The 25,842-nt window shown below is 39.8% G+C and overlaps 1 protein-coding gene across 3 annotated transcripts in view; it reads left to right on the top strand.

Moving 5' to 3' along the window:
* The window catches only part of DTNBP1 (dystrobrevin binding protein 1), a 180,056-nt gene that overhangs the window by 86,812 nt on the left and 67,402 nt on the right, over positions 1-25,842 (top strand). For all 3 annotated transcript variants that reach the window (XM_029242951.1, XM_029242952.1, XM_029242950.1), the window contains 2 exons: positions 3,715-3,847; positions 12,360-12,492. In XM_029242951.1, coding sequence (XP_029098784.1) covers positions 3,715-3,847; positions 12,360-12,492 — 266 coding nt within the window. The remainder of the gene's footprint in view (positions 1-3,714; positions 3,848-12,359; positions 12,493-25,842) is intronic.

The following is a 25,842-nucleotide window of genomic DNA, read 5'->3' as shown; positions in this document are numbered from 1 at the left end:
GCTGAATGCTACATTTCATAGTCGAGTATTTGGTTATTTTAAGACCCATATCTGATCAAAAGTGCCTCTGTTCATTTTCAGAAATATAGTTCTCAGCTTTAAAGACGGAAATTTATTTTAAAGCTCTCTGGGGGGCTTCCTGGTGGCGCAGTGGTTGAGAGTCCACCTGCCGATGTAGGGGGCACGGGTTCGTGCCCTGGTCCGGGAAGATCCCACATGCCGCGGAGCGGCTGGGCCCGTGAGTCATGGCCGCTGGGCCTGCGCGTCCGGAGCCTGTGCTCCGCCACGGGAGAGGCCACAACAGTGAGAGGCCCACGTACCGCAAAAAAAACCCCCAAAAACCAAAAAGCTCTCTGACGTATTGTTGAGACATATGTAAATATTTAAAATGTATATCTTTAACATGCAAAGTGTTTTATCATGTGTTTGTTTTGTTAGGCCATGCTCATGTGTCTTTAGTGGCCTTTAACCAAAGAGTATCAACCTGCCAGGGCAAATATACCTAAGGACAATTCAGTTTTCTTTGACAAATTATTTTATACTCAATTACTTTAAAGCTAATTCTTACTATATAGTCTTAAAATTCAAAGCAATATCTTAGAAAACAGGTTAGTCAATGGTAACTTTGTTGTCTAGACATTTTCCACAAGTTTTTTCTTTTCTTTTCTTTTTTAACAAGTTTTTTGATTTGTTTTTCCCTCCCTTAGCAATATATAAATGAGTACATAATTGATAGTGACTTAGGGGTTAGATTCTGAGGGTACCTTTTTAAATTAGACTTCCAGTGCATTATTTGCTTATAATTTTTATTACTGTGAAATATTTGCCTTCAAATTGAACTTTTAAGATTCATGTTTTAACAATTTGGTGAGTAAGCTGCTTAAATTAGGCATGCTTCACTCCCTTTGTGTTTCAGGTTGGATCTCTTCTGCCTGTGGTGGGAAGTGAACTAAACTGGGTGTGGGAATGCCTACTTTCTGCAGTAATACATTTTGACCTTGGGCAGATAAACGGAGTCTCTCTATTTTTAGTTTCCTCACATATAAAATGGTATAACACCACTTACACTGCTTACCGAAGTTGTTTGAAAATCACATGAAATAACATGCCCCCAAAACACAGAACTGTTTTATACAAAGTAAGGTCCTAATGTTACCCATTTACTTGTATCCCTGCTTTTTCTTTGTTCTCCTAACTTCAGTGTCCACCAGAAGGAATTTTGGAATGACTTGTAATTTGGGCAACAAACCCAAACTGTGGGTTTGTCTTGCTACTTAAACTTGATTTCCTGGTGTTAAATCTGGATTTTTTCAGAATTGTTTACTTGGAGGAGAAAAATTGGCCTTATGGAGATAGCTCATTTCTTATTAAGTAAAGTTGAAGTACAGTTTTTCAGAACCTTTTCTTTTGCTAGCTTTTCACTTCTTCCTTTCATGTCCCCTTATACACAATCCCTAGAATATCAATTAAGGGCATGGGCTTAAGTGTCAAATTCCCTGGGATTGAATCTAGGTCTTCTGTGGCCTTTGGGAAAGTGACTCAGCTTCATTGTGCCTTGGTTTCTTCTTCTGTAAAATGGAAGTGGTAATATTGCTCTGTTTACAAGGTTGCTGTGTAGTTAAATGAGATAATATATGTAAATTGCTTAGCACAGGGCCTGGCACATAGAAATGCTCAAAATGTTTTAGTATTCTTATATTACACTTGATAATGATTTCTGAGAATCCATTCAACATCCCATTCTTTTAAATTAAAATAGTATTTTGATGTATTCTGATATATTCTTTCTGTGCACGCTTCTTATAATTCTATATACAGAATATAATTTTCAATTTTGTGGAAGACATGAACTATACTGTACTTAAGTTTTAATACTTAAGTATGTTTCACTTTACTTTTCAGTAAGAAATGGTTCATATCTAAAAATTGTTTATTCTAGAATTTTCAAATTTTTAACATAATTAGCCAGAGTAATTAAGAATTAACAAAGTTTTTAAAAGATATGCCATGTACCAGGAAAAATATCTTTCTTATCATCAGTTCAGCCCTGTGATACAGGAATTATTTTTTCTTTTTTGGAATTTAAAAACTGCAGTTAAGAAAATTTGTGAGACCTACACCAGACTAAAGCACCAAGAGTGCAGGGATCTTTTTTTCTGTTTTGTTCACCATGGTATCTCCAGTGCCTGAAACAGTGCCGGGCAAAGAGCGGGCGGTCAGTAGAAACTTGTTGGATATTACAGATGAACCCTATGGGCACGGATCCTTGTTTCAAGCCCAGTTTCCTTACTGTTGCATCACAGCTGTGTCTGTTAGCAATGCTCAGTATCTTTTAAACTCCTCTTCAGGATCTTTACAAAACCGGTTGGCACGGACATTTTGAAGTATACAGAATTAATGAGACATGCACTTGGAGTAGCGCTTGGTGTCACCTCCCCAGCTCAGCTGAGGCTTGTATGAGACGATGTGGTTACCCCTTTAATGTGGGCTGACTGACAGTGGGGAGGTGTGCGTGAAGTGGGGATAATGTGAGGAAAGAGGGCAGCTTTCTAACCTCTTTATTGTAGCTTAATTTTTTTATTTCGATGTTGTGAATTCCTAGAATATTAAAATGTGGAAGCTAAAATGATCTAGCGCCACATGCAAATAATTTTGTATCTTACTTTGATATTTTTATTCCTCTAAAAGTTCTTTCTTTAGTGAGATTCAGTAAAAATCAGTTGTATTCATGTTTCAGCTCTTAAAGAATCTTAATCTTGGGATGCGTCAATTGTCCCTTTTTTAATATAAGTTAACTATGAACTCTGATTTTACATATAAAATTCAAATACACTTTCTTCTTTTATATAATGAATTTTGAAGTCTTTATTGTATAAAATATGGGTATCTTTCACAGTTCTTATTATTGGTGATGTTTTCAAAAGATAACCTCTCCATGCTCCTCCTAAGTCTTATTCTAGGTCCTTTCCTCTCTCACCATGTTAAAACCAAAACAAAATTGACTGGGAGAAACCGCTGTCTGTCATTGTCTTTACAGTCTTCAGGAAAACAAGTTAGAATTATTTTAGGCTAGTCTGGCATCTCACCACCCTGCTGTTGGGAACCTTTCACCTCCGAATGTCTTCTTTGTTAGTATAAATCCTTTTCTCCTTTTGCTGGAATTGATCAATTGCCTCAGTAATTCCTCCGTATACAAGTACCATTTATCTTACTTTATGCAGTGAGTGTTCCTGTTTAAATGGAAATTGAATCATAATATATTCTAAATGCATTAGGGAACTTTTCTTTTAAAAGAATTCCTTTTGTAAAACAAATAATTACCCATTCATTATGTTTTGGGTTTGTTTTTGTTTGTTTTCTTTTCGGCTGTTAGTGGTTGTTTTTTGTTTTATTTTTTCTAGATTTGAATTTTCAAATACATGGTTTACTTAAAAATAGGGTATAGTTAGAAGTGACTTCTAAGGTCACTGCTGACCTTTCTCTTTCCTGGGTTAAGATGCACTGATAAAAGCTGTAATTTGAGGTTTTCTGCACTGGATGTTACGGTGGTTGTTTTCTCAGAAAGAAAACAGCTCCAGTCTCTTTAGAGTCTCCTGTTGTCTGTACTCAGTCGGAGGGTTTTTGAAGGTAACGTGGGCTGACTCTCATTATGCTGGCTGTAATCTCTGTGCCTGCGGTCTGGTTTTACTTTAACCCGCCTCTTCCTTGTTGCAGCTGGTCGACAGCGAGGTGGTGGTGCTCTCCGCGCACTGGGAGAAGAAGCAGGCGAGCCTGGTAGAGCTACAGCAGCAGCTTCGGCAGCTTCCAGGCCTGAAGGCAGATTTAGAATCCCTGACGGCAAGTCTGAGTAAGTTCCATGTTTGCCTCTGCACATTACTTCTAGGAATGAAAATAATTTGGTGTAATGCCAAAGCTTTCTAAGACTACATTAAATTATTGCTTAACAGGATGTGGGGGGAAATAGTTCTAATTAATTTCATATTCTGATTAACTGATGATTTGACAGAAAACAATGATTTAAAGTGTAGAAGTGATTTCTAAAGTATACCACCAACTTTTTCTGCCTCATTTCTGCTCAGAAAACATAATTTTGTTGACTCTTTAAAGCGACTCAGGGTGGTCTCTGTGACTTTAGGTCTCTGTTTAAAAGTGTAAATGTAGGAAATAAAAAGGATTAGGGTGGCTTTGTTACGACTAAAGGATATACTCTGGGAGTTGTTGCTTTTAAAATTAGGTCTGCTCAGAGCTTCATGTCTTGAAATATGCTTTTTTTTCCTCTTTAAACTGATGAGAGATCAAACCCTCATTAAATTAGGTTACCTGTTTGGCTAAATTTATACCTTGTGGAAATTTATATTTTTTTGTTGTTTTCATTGGGATGAATTATGCTGATATTTATTTCTTGAGTTTATATTCAGAAAATTAACTCTTTTTTTTTTTGTGGTACGTGGGCCTCTCACTGCCGTGGCCTCTCCCGCTGCGGAGCACAGGCTCCGGACGCGCAGGCTCAGCGGCCATGGCTCACAGGCCCAGCCGCTCCGCGGCATGTGGGATCCTCCCGGACCCGGGCACGAACCCGTGTCCCCCGCATCGGCAGGCGGACTCTCAACCACTGCGCCACCAGGGAAGCCCCAGAAAATTAACTTTTATGCTTGACAGTTGCCACATCTTAGGATTATATTGTGGCTTATTATTTTCTAACCAAGCTTAAGATCTTAGTGAAGAGGTAGGGATTATCTACATAGGAGTTGAATTTCTTGAGCTGATAACCTGACCCAGTCTTAATAGGTAAGGAGGTAAGGATACCCCACCATCTCTTCTGTTTTTCAGTACTGCCTTTTTGAAAGCAAAGCTGATTTACAAAGCAAGTAATTAGCAAATCATAAAACATGTGTGTGTGTGAATAAAATAGACACGAATGGTATTTGGAATGCTATTGCTGATAACAATAGCTAATGTTTATAGCACCCACTATATGTCAGAGATTGTTAGGCGCTTTACAAACATTTTCAATCCTCCCAAGATCCCTGCAGAGGTAGCTTTTATTATAGCACTTTACAGCTAAGGAAAGTTAGCCTTGGAGAGGTTGTGACTTGCTCAGGGTCACACAGTTAATAAGGTGTGAATCCAGGATCCCAGTCACGATGACGATGTACTCAGTGAGGGATGAGGCAGTTAGGGTGGCAGCTGTCAATAGGCCTCATGAACTGCATTCTTGAAACCCTGGCCTTAGTGTTCGGTTATTTCTGAAGGCAGGGTGTGGAAAAGAGATTCCGGGTCTTAGGAGGAAGGCCCTCCGCGTTATTTCCCTCTTGCAAGTACAGGAATGATTCTTCTCAAGGCTTTGATAACTAACTGATGGGAAAAGCCTCCAAGATATTTGGAATATTCCTTTTAGCCACTTTCTTTTTAGCTTCTCTTCCTGTATCTCTCTGAGTCACTTGCTTTTCATTGGTTATGTATTTCTTTGCAGAGATGTTCACCTCTGATACCATTCCCCCTTTTCTTTCCAGCTGAGAGTAAATTCTGCTTATAAATGTTATTTGTTTGATACTACTCTTCTGATTAAATGCATTTGCCACAATTCTAATTATTTTCATAGTTAATTCTGCTTAGGGCATGCAGTATATATAAGTTTTTCTTAAGGGAGAATATACTGTATTTTCATTCTCAATTAGGATTCTAATATCCTGAAAAAATAATACTTAGTGACATAATACCGTCTTCTTTAGAAACTGCATTTTGGCTTCTTAAATGAATGGAGCAGGCTTCCCAAATGCTCGCTTGAATTTTCTCTCTTTACTAATCTGAGGACATTGACCACTAAAGGCAAATTAAAGCTAAAGGATTCTCTGAAGTCCTATTTTAGACGGTCACTTCCAAATAATTTGATTCTTTTTTTTTTCATTGAAGTGTAGTTGACACATAATATTAGTTTCAGGTGTACAACATAGTGATTCAACATTTATATACATTATGAATTGATCACCATTGTGAGTGTAGTAACCATCTGCCACAATACAGCTATTACAGTATTATTGACTTATTCCTTTTGCTGTGCATTACATCCCCATGACTAACTTATTTTATAACTGGACATTTGTACCTCTTAATCCCCTTCACCTGTTTTCATCCAGCTACCCCACTGCCCTCCCCTCTGACAACCACCAGTTTGTCCTCTGTATCTGTGAGTCTTCTTCTGTTTTGTTTATTCGTTTTGTTTTTTAGATTCCATATGTAGGTGAAATCATATGGTATTTTTCTGTCTGACTTATTTCACGTAACATAATACCCCCCCAGGTCTATCCATGTTGTTGCAAATAGCGAGATTTCGTTATTTTTTATGGCTGAGTAATACTCCATTGCGTTTATATATCATCTTTTCCCATTCATCAGTTGATGGACACTTAGGTTGCCTCCATATCTGGGCTATTTTTACTAAAGCTGCAGTGAACATGGGGGTGCATGTATCTTTCCTAACTGGTGTTTTCATTGTCTTCAGATAAACACCAAGGAGTAGAATTGCTGGATCCTATGGTAGTTCTCTTTTTAATTTTTTGAGGAATCCATACTGTTTTCCATAGTGGCTGCACCAACTTACATTCCCACCAACAGTGCACGAGGGCTCCCTTTTTTCCACATTGTCACCAACACTCGTTAACTGTCTTTTTGGTAATAGCTATTCCGACAGGTGTGAGGTGATATTGTGGTTTTGATTCTCATTTTCCTGATGATTAGCGGTGTTGAGCATCTCTTCATGTATCTGTTGGCCATCGGTATGGCTTCCTTGGAAAAATGTTTATTCAGGTCATCTGCCTATTTTTTAATCAGGTTGTTTTTGGTTTTGATACTGAGTTGTGTGAGGTCTTTATATATTTTCGATATTAACCCTTTATCAGATATATCATTTGCAATATCTTCTCCCATTTAGGAGGTTGGCTTTTCGTTTTGTTGAGGGTTTCCTTTGCTGTACAAATGCTTTTTAATTTGATATAGGCCCATTTGTTTATTTTTGCTTTTGTTGCCTTTGTCTCAGGAAAATATTTTGAAGCCAAATCTGGTAGGTTGTATAAATATGTACCTATATCACTAATGTATTTTGCGAATTCATCTTAATGAGTTTATGGATCATTCTTAGGTATTCGAATCATTTGGTTTTAAATGCTTGCTCATAAACTGTGGATTCCTTTATTTTTGGGTAGCTTCCAAAGACTCCTTATCATCACCTAAATACCTTGATACAATATTACAAGGTTTAGTCAAGCAATAATAAAAAATAAAAATAACTTAGAAGAAAATGGTAACTGGCCTATATGTTAGGATTCTTTTAGCTTCTTTGAACTTTTTACCCTTTCACTGTCAAATCTAATACCATATCCAGTCAGCCGCTCCATTTCCCAGGCTACTTAATTCTTTTGAGTCTTGTCTTGCTCTCTAGAGGGTCTGCCCTTATTAAAGAATAAGGGATTAATATGATGTGAACAGTTTGAACCTTTGATGATGCTTTTAGCTGTGTTGTCCTATGGCTTAATAAATATGACTTCTGATTACATGCTCCCTCAGGAATTAAGTAAGAACAGATAATCCACTCATGTTTTTTTTAATGGGGTGTGATCCATCCAGCTTACAAAAGCCTGTGTAATAGATAATTACTGGTAAGGCTTGTCATTTAAAAAAGAAATGATAAAGGTATGCTGGGAATTGGAAAATAAGGGCTGTTGGACTGACTCTCTGATCTGGATTTGGGTCTCAATTCCACAGCTTCCTAACTGTGAGACCCCGTGCAGGTTTCATAACTTCTCTAAGCTTTAGTTTGCTCGCAGGATTGCGGGTGAGAGTACCTGCCTCGTAGGGTAGTTGGAGGGTTGAAGGAGGTGATGGGTGTAAAGCACTCAGCACAGTGCCTGGTGTATTAGGCATCTGCTGAGTGCCATGTGCCGTTTGTAGGCTCCGGGGATACAGCAGTGAACAAGACCGGGCAGCTTCCACCAGGGTGCTGACGTTCTACTGGGAGTCTCTCTAGCCTTTGCAAATTTACAAATCCATTGTCTTTGACAGGAGGGTTTGGATGGATGTTACGTAATTTAGCTTGTCCTGCAAAATAGAATGTAAAACCATAGCGTGAAATGTGGTGAGAACAACAATGTAGTATTCTGTACATGGAAAGACAGTGTGTAAGGATAAAAGGGAATGTTGTCCTCCACATCCTGTACCCTTTCTTATTCTGTGCATTTTATCATAAAACTGGTCATATGTTTGAAAAGTATTTATTGAATTCTCTTGAACTTCCACTAGAGGGTAGTCTAATCCTATTCCTATATTGAAGTCTAAAATGTCAAGGGCTTTTCTGAGTTATCTCTGTTGTGTAGTTTATTTTGTATGACCTACTTAAAAAGACTGTTGCCTTTGCCTAGAACAGATGATTCTGTTAATTCTTAGATAACAAAGTGCTGTAAGAGAATGACAGCCTTATACTGAGCTTGCATCTTTCTTTTGATCTGACCTGTTTTGCTTTCTCTGTACAGAGTTTGAGAGTGCATCTAGCAGAGAGACTGTCCGTTTTTAGGGTTTCATGAAATATGTTATCTTATTTTCCAGGTTACATTCTGAGATTAGACCCTTCAAGAGACTCATTAACTCTCTTTGGACACCTTTTAGTATATACTACACAGATCTCATTTGTTCCATGATGGCTTTTAAGGCATTTCTTAAAGTTCCTTATTATCATACCATCATTACCTTATTACACAAAGAGTAATGAAAGTATTTGTTGAAGACTCTTGTGGTCCTTTAGTACCCAGCCTCTGTGACCTGTGGGTTTACAGTCAAAGATTTCTTTGTTCCTTGAGGCTAATTATTTTTGCTAGAATATACTCATTTAAGTGTGAAATTACGAACTTTAACGTGCTGTTCCATTCTTCTGTCAGTGGTTACACTACAGATAATATGTATTCGAAACAAATGGCACGAAGGAAAATTCCAAACAGAATGGCTCTTCCTCTGGGATGGTCTCCTTCCGAAGATTTGTGACGTTCTTTCCTGCACAGCTGTCAGGCTCTCCCAAATGGCTTTTCCCAATAAAATTCCACCCATCTTTTCCACTGATCACTAAATGAGACATATGCTGTTGTTATAGGGAGCAAAATGGTGAGGCTGGAGTTTCTTATAAAAAGGTACATTTGTGTCCACGGAGGCCTGCTGGTGTTTTATGTACGTGCATTCTAAGTCTGGTTACCAGATTGACTCATGTCTGCAACTCGTTTCCTAACAGGAGATGAGCAGGGTGTGATGGGGAGATTAAATTTCTGCCCGTTTAAATTCAATATAAAATATTCAGAATACATACCATATATATGCTTATAATTATTATTTAAAGAGGTTTTTTAAAAGTTTTTAATATAAAAAGGGAAGAAGATTTATGTTCATCAATATAGATCTTCTGTATTTTATTACTGACTTCAAGCCTGTTAAGAGTTAAAATGGAAAAGTTCCATTGCTTCTTCTGCTTTAACTCACTGGTAATGGGGCCTGATTTGATACACTAATAACAAAGTACCATCTTGTTTAATGTTTTCAAAGTTCTCTGCCCATGTTTAACTTAACTTGTTTACAAAATTTAGGGTAACCGTCTAATATTTAAATTAGATGAACATGAATCATAGATTTGCTTTCTTGGTTATTATTTTATGTTTTAGAGGAATAGAATCATTCTGTCTCCAGAAATCCTTTTTAATTGAATTCAGCAGACTAGGTATTAGGGGATACAAAGATGCAAAGATATAGTCTTTACGCTTAAGACGTTCACAGATGCCTGAGAGAGGTAAGAGTACACAACTTGTGGTAGAAAGTCAGAGTATAAGTCCTGGGCAGGGCTCATAGGTCAGTGGAAGCACAGAAGAGGGGAGAGAGCCCTGCAGGCTGGAAGGAGGGCGGGCTCTGACTTGAACCTGCCAGGGAGATGCAGGGCAGGGAGGCAAGCGGAGACCTCTCAGGAGAGGCAGAGGCAAGGAGGCAGGAACACACAGGACCCTCCTTGGAGTGGTGAGCAGTCCTGAAGGAGAGTGGTAGTGAGGTTGGAAAAGTAGGCTGTGGCCAGGGAGTGAGGGTCCCTGGCCACAACTTTTAAAGGGGAGAACATAAATACAAGTTTGGCAGCAGCCGTAAAGTGACCACTGACTCTCCCGAGCATTTTAAATCCCGGTTTGCCATTCAGCACGGGAACATGACGCTGTTGGCCTACATATCAAAGCCTCACTGTTATCCAGCCCCCTCTATGCTAAGGATAACATGCGTGATGCTAAAGGAAGCAAGTAGCTTAAAGCTGAATGGATTCCATATTAAATGTAATTATTCTAGTTCTTATCACTTATCAAAGTGAAATAGCCTTTAAATAATCCTATTAGCTATTAGAATGAGCTGAACATTGCTTCTTCCGGGCCAGTAACACTAGCTCCCAGGCTGAGGCTGCTAGTCATTTTTCCATTTAATATAATAACAAAAAATAATCTAAATAGCAACTAACATAATAGCATCATGTTGCCTGTTTCCCGCCACATAAACTCCTTATGTACCATTTATGACATTATTAAAATCTTAGATATAATTTTTCATTGACTAAAACTTAGATTTTGCACGCTGTTTCTGGTTAGGCTTTCCATAGTCACATATATTAGCTGTTGTATGTTACCCCGAAGATAGATTCCAAACCATTATGAACTGCATTATCAGTCTTTTCCAGACTTGCCATGATCTACAGTGATAGATCAGTATGATAAAAATCATTACCTAAAATGTCTTTGAAGAGGAATGCTAAACTACTTGTCATCACATTTTAACTTTTCAGTAAAATTTTATTTTCCCCCCAAATCCATGTCTTTAAGCCCTAGACTCTACCAAATAGAGGCGGGAGTTTTTAGAAGCATAGATATTTAGTAGAGTTAAAATTTAGGATATTAGAAAATGTGAACGCTTCTGGATTTAATAGATCTCCAGATCAAACAGATCAATTAAAAACAGACAAAATATGTATCTTAATAACCCTAAAACTGCAAGTTGAAATTTAGGGAATTTGAGCCTAGTGTAGGTGATACAGAAGCTAATTTAGAAAGTCACGTGACAATCTAGTGGCTAAGGGAAGGGATTAGACACACCATCCTTGTATCTTAGCTATCCGAATGAAACCAAGGCTGGAAAGCTGCACAGCCAGCTTGCTCCTTCCTCGAGGCCCCTTCCTCCGGACGGCTGTGACTCCCAGACGCGGGAGTCACATTTCTTGCTGAGTCTCACTCTCCCTCATCTCTGTTAGATGCCTCTCCTTTGAGTTGTCACAGCACCTCAAGCCAAGCTCTGTCAGGCAGTGTTGTCACTGAAATATGTCTGCCCTCTACTTTAAGCTCTTTGAGCGCAAGGGCTATCTTTTTCATCTTTGTACCCCAGTGTCTGGCCCATGTGGTGAGTATTCGGTAAATGGCCCTGATGCTGTTTGAGTTCTGAAATCTTTGACCTCTGAAGCTTTTCTGTTGTCTGAGAAAACAACCAGTCCTCACCCCTATAACTATGAAGTCTTGGTTTACTTACGCATCTATCAACTGGAAATCATTTTATGTAAGAGGGACTCAGTTTTGATTCCTGACTGCTCTTCACTAGCTAGGTGACCTTGGGCAGAGCTCTGAAATAATTTCTGCAGGCTTTGGCTTGAATCTTTTAAATGAAGGATTTGCCATAGATTATCTCCATGTTCCAATGGAGCTGCAAAGCTCTGTGGCCTAGAGGCAGAGTTGAGCTGTTGAAAGACCAGTGGACAGTGAGAACTGCTTCCTGAGTGTTTGTACATCTGTGCAGTGCCTTGGAGGTTTCTATATATCATGTGCAAGGCAAAACAAATGCTAAAGTAACTAGGAATCTCAGATATTAAATTGTGTCCGGCATAACGTGTTAATTATACTTTGCTATATTCGCATATGAAAATTGACTCTTCGTGTGTGGTATATGAGATCATTAGGATATCATACATTAGATTAATCAGGATACTCTGTTTCCTCATCCTGCTTAATATAGTATTTTTTTAATTGAAGTATAGTTGATTTACGATGTGTTGATAAAGTATTTAAAGTATTCTGGAAAGTTCTGTCTTAAAAATGTTCGAGATAGAAAAATATACTCAAAAAAGATAACTTGAAGTATGTTTTAATGTTAGTGCATTTTATTTTGCTTCAAGAAAGTTTAATAAAAATATTAGATAAATGCAGAACAATCTCAACAGTTCAGACTTTTAACTTTTGGGCACTTTTTCTTTTCTCCATGATCAAGGATTCTGATTTTTGACGTTTGTTTCTTCTTTTGACCTTCTATACTTTCAGCTCATTTAGAGGCTAGTTTTGAGGAGGTAGAAAACCACCTGCTGAATCTGGAGGATTTATGTGGACAGTGTGAATTAGAAAGATACAAACATATGCAGTCCCAACACCTGGAAAATTACAAGAAAAATAAAAGGTGAGTTTGAAAAATTGACCATGATATTCATTTTCAGTCTCAAAGTTTTCCACAGTACTTTACATGCTACTCTTTATAAGTTTGGACTGATAAAAGACAAAGGTGTCAGGTAAATCTATTTAATAAGCTTTCCAAAACATTTTTTTTTTTTTTTTTTTTTGGTACCACTATCTGTTGCTGTTTTATTGGAGATGAGTTCTGGAAAGCTAAGGCTGGGATAGGTGGTGGAGGGGAGAAGTGCAATGGGCAGAGCTTCCCAATCAAGTAGAACCCCCGACCTCATTTTCTCCAAGTGGCAGATCCTGCGCTGCTTTTTCCCCTTTTCTTCCCTTTTATTTGGAGCAGGAGGAAAAGGAACCTAAGCTCAGGCTATGGCAAGGGGCGCAGCTTTGTCACATGTTGTCTGTGAGACCTTCAGCAAGTTATTGAATCTTCTAGCCTCAACATGTGTAGCCTGTAGTGAAGATAATATCGTACCGGCTTCCTAGAGTTGTTTTGAGGGTTCAGTGAGATGGTCGTTATCAGATGCAGTGTGTGCTCTGTCAGTAGTAGTTATTACGGTGATAATTTTCATTAGACTAACCTGAACTGGAAATGGGTAATAAGATTTGGAACTATGAAGTTTCATTTGTCATTCTTTTCTTCACTCTCACCCAGTGACTTAGATTTATTAGATATATAATTAGTACATTACAATTTATATGTTACAAAATGAAAATCAACTTCGCGTTTGGAAGACAGCCTCACCTTTAATTTGAGTAAAAGCCAAAGTGTACTGGACAAATCTTAGCATGTTTCACATAATTGAAATATCATTTTAGAGGTATTTAGAGGAATTGTGTAGTAGAAAGAGCACTGTCATTAGTCGGAAGACCCAAGTCCTGGCTTCTACTAATTCTTTGCTCTTGGGCAAGCTGTTCACTTTCCTTTATACTTTATCCTGTTGTTAAGCTTTTCTTGGCAAGCATTTGAGAGACTTCTTAAAAAATTACATAATTTTAGTAAATTTAGGTATGATAAACAGATTTGTTGATAGCACCTGTTACTCTGAAATAATGTAGGAAAAAGTAGTGTGCCAGTTGAGGATTACCAGCTTATAATCAGTAGCTTGAAATCTATAGGTAAAATAATGGTAAATTTTTCATGTTCTGATAGGCCAAATTTTAAAAAATTATAAAATTTATTTCTCGAGGACTGCATGAGATTAATGTAAGATGTCATAATAGGTTTTAAACCTAACAGTTTCAGTGAGAAATACCAAAGGTGGGAAATTTAAATTAACTAGTACTTTGATGGACCTTCCAAGACTTTGAAAAAAATTATATATGTAGATATTTGTTAATGGTTACTCATAGCATCTTCATAAAATAAATATTTATTAATAAATGCCAAAGTATTTTACATCTGATTGTCTAATGAGACATTAGACTTGTGACTTAGCTTGAAATCATATTTTTATCCTGAAATGATAAGTACTGATTTAATTCACAATTGTTAACAGTAATATGATTTGTTTTGGTTATTGTGAAAAGTCCTGGAAAACCTAAGCTTGATTTCCTTCTCTGGCACTTCCTACCTATATGACCTTTTGCAAATGACCTATCTTTGGCTTTCTTATCTGTAAAATAGAGATAATATACTTTCCTGCAAGGTTATGGAAGATAAGGGAGAGTTTTGTTAAAAGGACCAAATAAAAGCTGGTCCATTTAGCTTACAGAATCGTTGGTGATTCTCAGTTCTAGTTAACTTGCCTTTCTAAATACAGATAGTGGAAATACTACGCAACATTGCTTAATTGTGTTTATCAATATAAACTGTAATCTTTCCAAAACTCTTTTTCCCAGTTTTGTTGAGATGTAAGTTATATGCAGCACTGTATAAGTTTAAGGTGTACGACATCATGACTTGACTTACATACGTTGTAAATTGAGTACCACAAAAAGTTTAGTCAACATCCATCATCTCATTTAGATACAAAAAAAGGGTGGGGGGATTTCCTTATGATGAGAACTCTTAGGATCTACTCTCTCTCTCTTTTTTTTTTTTTTTTTTTTTTTTGCGGTACGCGGGCCTCTCACTGCTGTGTCCTCTCCCGTTGCTGAGCACAGGCTCCGGACGCGCAGGCCCAGCGGCCATGGCTCACGGGCCCAGCCGCTCCGCGGCATGTGGGATCCTCCCGGACCGGGGCACGAACCCGTGTCCCCTGCATCGGCAGGCGGACTCTCAACCACTGTGCCACCAGGGAAGCCCCAGTATTTCACATCTTTTAGCATTGGCCGTTCTCATTCAAGATGAGCACTGTTACACATGAGAGAACACTTAAATTTACTTTGTTCCACAGAGGATGTGTTTGACCTGAATATATGTGATTCTGATATACTTGTCATTCACTGGAGGTTTCCAGTTTAAAGGACGCTCATGATGAAGCCTTTAATTTGTTTTACTTATTGATTTTTGGCTGCGTTGGGTCTTCGTTGCTGTGTGTGGACTTTCTCAAGTTGCAGCGAGCGGGGGCTGCTCTTCGTTGCGGTGCACGGGCTTCTCATTGCAGTGGCTTCTCTTGTAGCGGAGCACAGGCTCTAGGCGCACGGGCTTCAGTGGCACACGGCCTCAGTAGTTGTGGCTCGCGGGCTCTAGAGCGCAGGCTCAGTAGTTGTGGCACACGGGCTTAGTTGCTCCGCAGCATGTGGGATCCTCCCAGACCAGGGCTCGAACCCGTGTCCCCTGCATCGGCAGGCGGACTCCCAACCACTGCACCACCAGGGAAGCCCAGGATCTACTTTCTTAACAACTTTCATTTATACCACACAGCAGTGTTAACTGTCATCGTCATGTTGCACATTACATCCCTAGTACTTATTTATCTTCTAACTGGAAGTTTGTGCCTTTTGACCACTTTCATCCAGTTCACCTTCATCCCTTATCAGATTTATGATGGGCAGATATTTTTTCCCATTCCATAGGTTGTCTTTTCATTTTGTTGGTCACTTCTTTCTCTGTGCGGAAGGTTTTTAGTTTGATGTCGTCCCACTTGTTTATTTGTTATTTTGTTGCTTGTGCTTTAGGTGTATCATATCCAAAAAATCATTGCCAAGACCCATAATAAGGAGCTTTTTTTCCCCTGTTTTCTTCTAGAAATTTTATTGTTTTGGGTCTTATATTTAAGTCTTTAATCCATTTTGAGCTCATTTTTGTGAGTGGTGTAAGATAGGGGTCTTTACACATGAATATTCAATTTTCCCAGCACCATTTCTCGAAGAGACTGTTTTTTCTCCATTGAGTATTCTTGGCTCCCTTGTCAAATATGAGTTGACTGTATATGCATGGTCTTCCTGAAATTCTTAACTTATTTTATTCAGCATATAAAAGGATGAACTATCTTCTTCAAAGAAACCTTTTGGAATCAATTTGTTTAGTTAATACACACACACCACACACACACACCACACACACACACACACCACACACACACACACCACACACACACCACACACACACACCACACACAGCACACACAGCACACACAGCACACACACAGCACACACACACCACACACATCACACACACACAACACACAACACACACACAACACACACACAACACACACAACACACACACATATGGCTGATTAACAATCAGTTGTAGTGTAAATAATTTGAGTTGACAACACTGAGAATGAAGTAGTTTTATTCAGTCAAATGTAGATCAAAAAATATCTTTCCAATAATAAATTATGTAGAATATTTACTATTCAGAGATGTCTTATTTACAGTTTAAGCTTCTTACTTTTATTCAATCTAGAGGTTATCAAAACTGGGAATATTATGAAGGCTAGTGTCAATAAATGGAAAAAAATGAAAAAAAATGGCATATTATTTACAAATAATGGAGGTAAATACCGGAAGAAATCTCTAGAAGAGTTGAATGTAGCTTCTTGCGAAAAGCAGGACAGAAAGGTGGGGAGAACTCAGCTGATGAACTAAGCTGCTTCATCATAAATCCTTGTGGGTACTGTTTGACTTAAGGAATGTACATGTACTATTTTGATAAACATAAAAATTGAATTTAGAAATTTTTTATTAGCTACAACATTCCCTGAAGTGTTTTACAGGAACAGTGGACTGAGAAGATAGCCACTGGCATTCCATGATCAAATAAGTTCCAGAAACACTTTACCCTGTATTTGCCTCATGGAACTTTGTAGTACATGTCAGTTTATTAAGGGTTGTGAGAATTCCTATAGTAGAGAAATTTGACTCAGCATTTCGCAACTTACTTGCTTATAGAACCAATTCATCTCTAATACATATTAAAATTCTGTGACTTGATATTCTATATTACACCATTTGAAAAACTTTCAAAGACCCCAAGTTAAACATTTTATTATGTGGTCCACAAGGGAAGAGTTTCTTAAAAATAAGCCTCTTTCCTCTTTAACAAGGGGCCCTACAAACTAAACTAATGATTTTTCTTTTCTTGCTCTGAAGAAGATAATGTGTAATACAAAGGTTGTGTGTGTGTGTGTGTGTGTGTGTGTGTGTGTGTGTATTACAGTGTACCCACTCTGTAGCTTTCCAGAAAATCTGGGTCAGACAACTAGATGGGGATGGAGAGAGTGGGAGAATGAAGGATAATTTCTCACACACCTCCAGTGCTAATCGTGTCTACGATAGGCTCCGCTGCACTTTCTCATTCTGCTCCCATCAGAGACTGGGGAGTGGGCAGGCAGCGGTTGTTGGAGCTGGGGAGGAGATTGAGTTACGTGAAATTATGTTACTGCTTAGGGGCCAGCATCAAGGCCAGGGTCGTCTTTTTTTTTGACTGTTGCATTGGAATAAGTGGACTCCGTCCCAGATGTTGGTATCAGTGCATCTGTAGTTGAGAACGGATATACGATATTTTGTCATATATTTGATAGAAGTTCCCGGCACAGAATAAATTCCTGCCTCCTGTGAAAACAGGGATGTGACCCATCCCAACAGTAATGTGGCTTACTATGGCAGATTCTCAGTGTGGGCAGAGGGAAACATAGAGCTTTAGAACACTCCTAGGGGTGTATCTACCCTTGAAAAACATTTGAATAGACGGTTTAACCTAAGTATTTCTGCATTGAAAAAGGACATCCTACTTTAGCTGGTTATCTAATGAAAGTGACATATAAGCAACTGTATAATTGTAGGGGGAAGATACCCATAAATAGCTTTTCTAATAACTCTTCTGCATATAAAGTGATATTGCTATTACTGATAGCTTTTTTTTTTTTTTTTTGTGGTACGCGGGCCTCTCACTGCTGTGGCCTCTCCCGTTGCGGATCACAGGCTCCGGACGCGCAGGCTCAGCGGCCATGGCTCACGGGCCCAGCCGCTCCGTGGCATGTGGGATCTTCCTGGACCGGGGCACGAACCCGTGTCCCCCTGCATCAGCAGGCGGACTCTAAACCACTGCGCCACCAGGGAAGCCCTACTGATAGCTTTTATGGACCAGAATAGACACTGCCTTGATCAATAGTAAAACATGGTATAGTGCATGAAATATGGCTGTAGGCAGAGACAAGTACTGGTACCAGTAGTTAGGTTGTCATATGGTTCAGAAGATGAGTTAGCCATACAAGTGTAACTCCTAGATGCCTTGCATAGGTTTTCATAACCAATAGGAAATACATTTTTCATCAAGTAAGAAGCGTTAATATTGGATATATGAGCCAAAATAAAGAACCTAAGACCATTTACATTGTCTAGCTAGCAGTTAGAGAAATAGCCTTGAGATTCGGGAGTCAGCTAGCCTTTGTAGTCGTGGGTGTGGGGAGAAACAGATGGTAAGTGTGTACATGATTTTATTTATTTTTAACTTACTTATTTAGTTTGGTTGTTTGGCTGTGCTGGGTCTTAGTTGTGGTACGTGGGATCTAGTTCCCTGACCAGGGATCGAACCTGGGTCCCCCCCTGCATTGGGAGCGTGGAGTCCTAGCTGCTGGACCGCCAGGGAAGTCCCTGTACATGATTTTTAAAAAGGATAATTTCAGACAATTATATTGAAGAAAATAAAACAGAATAACGTTATAGAGGTGGGGAGGGTTGCTTCACTGGAGTGAGCAGGGAAGGCCCTTCCTGGAGGACACGTGAGAGCTGAGACCTGAGTAAGGAGGCAGCCACACGGGGATGGAGGATGACACCGTTCCAAGCAGAGGAGCAACAGATACGTTTAGAAGAATGAAGAAGTAGAGCTAAAAAGAAATTCAGCCTTCTAAATTTGTAATCTTTTCAGTACCATCATAATATTCCTTAGAATGATTATTGAGATTCTTCCATAATAATTTAGTTAAAGTTATATGTGAGTGATTTAATTAAAATATTTCTTACTTCCAGACTTTTGGATCCTTTGTTTTCCCGTTCAGTATGCAGCATACCATCAGAATTTCTCTGAAAATAGCTACATCTTGAAGAACAGTGTGATTTTAGTATTTCAGCTTAATTATAAATGACTCGTAATTTTAACACAGTCTTCCATTGGACTTGAAATCTGCTTTGGGGCATACTAAACTCTAGAAGCATTTTTCACTGATTCATTTAGACTTTGAAACTTAATTGTCATCTCTTAGAACTCTCTCCTGTGAGTGGGGGGCACTGCTTCTGTTGATAAGATTCAGTGCCCAGGCATATTTTGAGAGAGTCATTATTCCTTTTGCTTTATGTATTACAGCTAATGCTAAGGAACTGTGCTCTTCTTTGTGTTTGTGTTTTATTTTTATGTTAATGTGGACTGTAGACAGTTTAGAAAATCTTTAAAGCAAAGCATAACAGATTTATTTGAGATGTTATCTTTAGTAGTATTTGACCAGCTTATGTTCTAGAGAATAACCCACCAAACTCCTGAGCTTCAAGAACTGACTGTCCACTAGACAGGCTGTGGGCCACGGGTCTGAGCTGTTCTTCCATTTCAGAGTGTTGAGGATGGTGTGCCTGGGAGACTTGCCACAGGCCCGGCTTTGCTGAGAATAAAACAGAAGAAACCAGTGGCATTCTCCAAGGTGAACAACAGAGAAGGAGGTCCAACAGAGATAGGCAGAAAGGCAATAACTAGCTCCCGAGGTTCTGCATGGAGATCCATTTGGGTGCTGAATGGAAAGTAGATCAGGAGAGCTTTCCTTCGGGCAGTGCTTTTACAGAAAGGATCCTCCCAAGCTGGAATAACAGGGACCAGACTTACTCTCCCACCTGATGCAGCCAAAACACAAAGGAAATAACACTTTGGAAGACATTGGGCAAAGAAGAGAAGTGATCTCCTTGATCGATAGGAAACAGGTGGAACGAGCCCTGTGGTTTCCCCAGCATCCTGCCTTGAGCGTTTCCAGGCTAAGTGCAGGGAGGGGCCCAGGTAGAGCCTGGCAGACTCTCTGAACTGAAGAACAGCTGAGCGCCTGGGGACCCAAGGCAGCCAGAGTTCACAGGACACAGTACCAGGGAGAGAGGATACGGAAAATCTGCAGAAAGCTCCCCTGAATATTCAGCAGAGGACCGGTAATTCATGTGAGGAAACCACCTGAGGCAGGAGGAGATATCATCAAAAAGGGTCAGTTAGCAGTGCCCGGCGCTCACATCCTCACTGTGCCTGAGCCCAGCGGCCAGACTGAAAAAGCTTAGAGTTCCTGGGGTACCAGGCAGAGCACTCAGGAGCGTATCCTCCAGCAGCGGTACAGTTAGCCCTTGACTGAGCCCTGTTCCAGACCTGCTTAACTAAGCATAAAAGCAAGCATCAAAAAGATCAAACTGTTTCCAAATAAATTAACTGTATCCCAGAACAAAGCTGAGGAATATTTGTAGAAATACAAAAATAGCTAATAGCCAACAAGGTAGATCATTCTGACAGGTTGCTTGTGAATGGACAAGATGCATGGCACACTGAAGTTAAAATATTGTTCTAGAGAAAGATCGTATACAGGTTGTGTCATATTGAGACGTTCATGGAGACCAAATCCATGATGCACTTTAAATATTTAAACTGTATTTTTCTTCTTAGTCTTTAGGTAACTAAGCCCATTGACAAATCAGTCCTTATTTACCTGACCTCTTGAAACTGTCCTTTTTTTTACTTCTATAACACTCATATCCTAAATTTTCTTCTCTACTGTAGGTTAGTGTCTAGTTGCCATTGTAGATGCTTTAGTTCTGTTATTCTCTTGGGTTCTGTTCTTGGTTGTTGCCACCTCCCATTCTACATATTAAAAAGATCTTGTTCTATAACACATGCCCCTCCACAGTACCTGTGTAAGGAGCAAATGACAGCAGGGACTTCTAAGATACAGTTTTGTGAAAATTACCTCAAGCAGGTAGGCCAGCTCTCCCCCAGCGCCACCTTCATCCACTTTCTACCCTCTTAACCACAGACTCACCAAGTGCATAAGGGTACACATTTTCATGACTGTAGAATGCTAAGAAACAAAAGATTGGGTAATAGTGAATAGTAGCCGGTCTTTTGTGAAAGAGGTCTTGTAAGATCTTTCCTATGAACTTTCCTATCCATCAGCCATAACCAAGGGACACTCTTCTACTGTGTTCAATACAGAAAGTATTGCTGATCATACTTTTAAAAAAATTTCCCCTAAACATTTTCAAATATGAAGAAAAATGTGAGAGTTGATTTTGCACTTCACATTTTGAATGTGGTATTTTGCCATAGAGAATCATTGTGTAAGGTTTTTATCATGGATTTGTCCTGGGGAAGCAGTTTAGTGTTTAGAGAAAGTGTGCTTCCATCTGTGAGATGATTGTGTTTATGGAGACATTTATCCAGTGGCTCCAATCTATTAAGTTTGCATCTGTGGGTCTGATTTAGTTGATTTCTATACGTATACAGATTTAATATACTTCTTGCAACACTCCATAGATTTATTTATTAATGTGATGCTTTTTTTTTTTTCCTGCCCTCATAACTCAACCCCTGTAGAGAAAATGATTAAACAGCAGTTTCGCCCTTTGGAAATATTAGATTTTTGAGTCTGGTGTTATTTGGTGAATGTTTTAGTTTCAGGGTTGGTTATGCTAAATTTTGTGATGGCCTTTGCTGAATTGAGTAAAATTTAAAATATGGTAAAATCTAAAGGAAGGCATTTCAATTCTTTCTACTTATTTGATCTTCTGAAAATATTATTAAACTTTGAAAAAGAAGAGACTCAGATTTTTGAAATTGCAAGAGGCAAACACGTTGTTATCAGATGAGAGACTATGTGGTCAAACTTTTTTATAAAGAATAAGATCCTCCCTAGTCCTAGCAAAGGCTTCTTTGAAGAAGCAGCTATTAGTCATTCTGCAGCCACAGTACTTGATAATCATGACTTGCTGCTGAGTGTCTGTTGTGTCTGACTCTGTGCACATGTGTGATCAGGGTGGATGAGACATGATCTCTGCACTTCAGGATCTCTGCAGTGTAATTGTAGAGATGATACCTGCATGGAGATCACTGCATTACAAGGCAGTGCACCAGGTGTTATAAAACTGATGGACCTGAGCGCTATAGGAGTTGAGGTAAGGGGAGATGGCCATTTGAGTGTGAAGGATATCTTCATGGAAAAGGTGAACTTGGATAAGAGTTTGGAGAGTAGCCAGAACTTAGACATTTGGTTAGCTGCGAGTATGACGTAATAATGGTCAAGAGTGAAGCACCTGCCATGTTTTCAATCAGTGTCACCTGTCATCATCAGTTATACTTTCCCTCAAAACTCAGTTCAATCCTGGCTCCTCCAGGAAGCCTTTCCCAGCAACCCACAGTGTGTGAGTTGCTCCCTCCTCTGTATTCCTAGAAAATCCTCAGCATGGCTGGCATTATCAGAGCACTAATCTATGACATCAGTTTCTAACTGTTGCTTTACTTCTGTCTCTTCTCACTAAAGTTGCTTGAGGTTGTGGAACGTGTATAACCCAACCTGAGCATTATTCCTACTGCTATTCCTAACATTATTCCTAGTGTCTAAGGCTCAGTACATTTTTTGTTGAACGAATGATCAAGGATTACATTCAGTATGAGAAAATGAATATTTATCCAAGGCGCGATATTTATCATCATGACAGTAGTGACATGGGGAGAAATGGATGGATTCAGGATATGTTTTGAGATAGGATTAATAGGATATATTGATGGATTAGATGTGGCGAAGGAGGGAGATGGATAAACCAAAGCTTGAGGAACTTGGTAATGGCATGAGTTGAGATGAGAGAGACTGAAGGAAGAACAGGCTCTTTTTTTAAAAAAATTTATTTACTTTATTTTTGGCTGCCATTGGGTCTTCGTTGCTGCGCACGGGCTTTCCCTAGTTGTGGCGAGTGGGGTCTACTCTTCGTTGCGGTGTGCGGGCTTCTCATTGCGGTGGCTTCTCTTGTTGCGGAGCAGGGGCTCTAGGTGCGCGGGCTTCAGTAGTTGTGGTGCGCGGGCTCAGTAGTTGTGGCTCGCAGACTCTAGAGCACAGGCTCAGTAGTTGTGGCGCATGGACTTAGTTGCTCTGCGGCATGTGGGATCTTTCCAGACCAGGGCTCAAACCTGTGTCCCCTGCATTGGCAAATGGATTCTTAACCACTGTGCCACCAGAGAAGCCCGAACAGGCTCTTTTACAGGTATTGTTGGGAAGCCTGCTCCACTTTGAGCAGAGCTCTCAAATAGGCAGTTGCATTTGCGTCTGGAGCTCAAAGAAGAGATCAAGACAGGAAGTATAAATCAGGAAGTCAGTATGTGGATGGTATTTGAGGCTGCATAGCTGAATGAATTGCCTTGTGAGAGAATATAAGTTACGCAGAGGGCCCAGGACCAGGCTGGCAGAGCTCCAGCATCTAGTGGTCTGGAAGGGGTAGAGAAGTAGCAGAAGGAACTGAGGGAGAAGGAGAAAAACTAGAGAAAACTTTCTCAAGGAATCAAATTCTGCTGAGGGATCTGGACGAGAACTGAGAGTGAGCACTGCCTCCGGCAGCTTGGTGATTGCTGGTGACCCTCACTGTGCAGTGGTGGGGTCTGGAAGCCAAGCTGGAGGAGGTTCAGGACTGAACGGGCAGTGGGGAAGCTGAATCCCTGAGTGGGTTTCAGGCGATGGGAGTCATGTCTTTCAGCATCACCAGCCTTAGGTTTCCTACCTTCCAGATTATTTCATTAAGTTCCAAACTGAACTCATGCGCTGCCCTCCAAAATCTGCTCCTCTTCCTAAGTGTTCTGCTAACGAATTCCCTTTCCTTCCAGTGATCCAGACTAGAACTCTCACGGTTACGTACCTTGTGCCCATGTCATCAGTTGCCATGGTCTGTTGAGTCTCCTCCATGGCGTTTTTCAAATTGGACTCCCTCTCTTCATGGCCATTGCCACTTATGTTGCCCTTTCCAGGCACTAGTTGGCTCTTCTTCAAACTCTTCTAATGGTTTCCTGAGTGCTCCCTGCTTTATGCTCCCCCTCGTTAGTGCATCTGTCCATCACGGCTAGAATGTTCTTCCCAAAGCACAGATTTGCTCAAGTTTTTCTCCTGCTAAAAATAAAACCAAATCCTTTTAGCCTGGCAGTCAGAATCCTCTACCTCTTTAGCTTCATCTCCCACTACTTTCTCTTCATTCAGCCTACTCTTCCGAATTGTTCTTTCCTAAAGATAACCCACACCGTTCAGCCTCCACGGCTTCACTTTCACCGTTACCTCTGCTTGACGTGCCTTTCCCTCCCTTCTCTTATATCTTCTGTATTTCCAGATGCTGTTACCTCTGACATTGTGGAGTTTGCCCTAAAAATTACAACACTTCAAGGCTTTCAGTGCTACTGATTTCCTTTATCAGTTCTTTAAAAGTTCCGTAGCACTGACTTCTAGCTTAAACCACCGTTATCTGTACTACCACTACCTCAACCAGCCTTCTTTCTTAAGAATTGGGTACAGGAGTGGATGACTTCCTGAGAGGAAGTTTCTTGAACTGCCGTGGGTCATGACAGTCTGTAAGCAGAGGTGTCTAGGGAGAGCACCCGGCTCGCCTTTCCTCTTTTCTCATAGCAGCTTTCCGTTGCTTTGATGAGGCAGCCAGAAGGTTGGAAGGTGGGCATGGTAAGCTTCCCTTCCACGTGAAAGCTTCCCTCAATTGGGCAATGACTCGTTAATAAAGTAGACACTGGATTCTTCACTTTATGGTTTTTAGTATTCAGGGCGAGAGTAAGGGAAAAACAATGTCTGAAATCATTACTCCAAGTTTCACCTTTTTAAAACAGGAGGTGCTTTTTTGAAATTTTGTTTACTGCTGCATGTTCTAAAAGAAGGAAGGCAGACACTATCTAAAGACTGTAATCGGAGAGAAAAGAATTACTTCCTAAATACTGAACTGAGTGTTCCGTCATCTTGTCCACCCCTTGGTGGCTGTAGGGGATTGCTCACACGAGGGCATCAATAAGAAGTAGAGGAAAAAAAAAAGTAGATTGAAGGTATCTCTTCAGGATATTCTCTTACAATACATGTTGCCTTTCCGCCAGGGCTATTGCGGCTTTCATCCCGTTATTGGAGTGTAAAGTAGGTTTTAGGCATGTTTACTTTGGACCTAGTCTTTTAAGAATGCAGCTGGGCTATTGGCTCAAGGGAAACAATTGCACTCTTTTTTTTTTAAATGATAGGATTGAAAATAACATTCTTTTTTCTTAATGAACTGTGGTGCTGGGGCAATATTATCATGAGTTGGTATTTTTAGGAAAAAAAGAGGGGTGAGATGACCATCTGATTTAAGAACCTTCACTTGGCTGTTACAAGAATATTGGCTTTTCAGTGGCACCTTGCCAGTTCCACCAGCCAGCTGTTCATTGTAGTCAACTGTTTTGGAGCGTGACGGGTATTGTAATTAGCAATGTGGAATACTGATTTGAGAATCTAAAATAGCTCTAGATTTTTAGTAAAACGTACATGCAAATAAATGTCTCATATTTTGAGTGGGATAACAAACCTTTACTAAATGAATTTGCCTCCTCAAAATTATTAGTACTGATAATGAGAAAAATATAATTACAAAATTATAAAGGAAAACCTGAAAAAAACTTGCTTTTGACTTCTTTGTCAAAAATGTTTTGTATTATGGGGACTTCCCTGGTGGCACAGTGGTTTAGAATCCACCTGCCAATGCAGGGGACACGGGTTCGAGCCCTAGTCCGGGAAGATTCCCACATGCCACGGAGCAACTAAGCCCGTGCGCCACAACTATTGAGCCTGCGCTCTAGAGCCTGCAAGCCATAACTACTGAGCCTGCGTGCCACAATTACTGAAGCCCGCGTGCCTAGAGCCCATGCTGTGTAACAAGAGAAGCCACTGCAGTGAGAAGCCCGCACACCACAACGAAGAGTAACTCCCGCTCGCCCCAGGTA

Source organism: Monodon monoceros, unplaced genomic scaffold (assembly GCF_005190385.1).
Source record: "Monodon monoceros isolate NGI ecotype Baffin Bay Population unplaced genomic scaffold, NGI_Narwhal_1 Super_Scaffold_3, whole genome shotgun sequence".
Taxonomy (NCBI): Eukaryota; Metazoa; Chordata; class Mammalia; order Artiodactyla; family Monodontidae; genus Monodon; species Monodon monoceros.
Note: the sequence above shows the minus strand (reverse complement) of the source record. Positions and strands in the feature narration are given on the sequence as shown.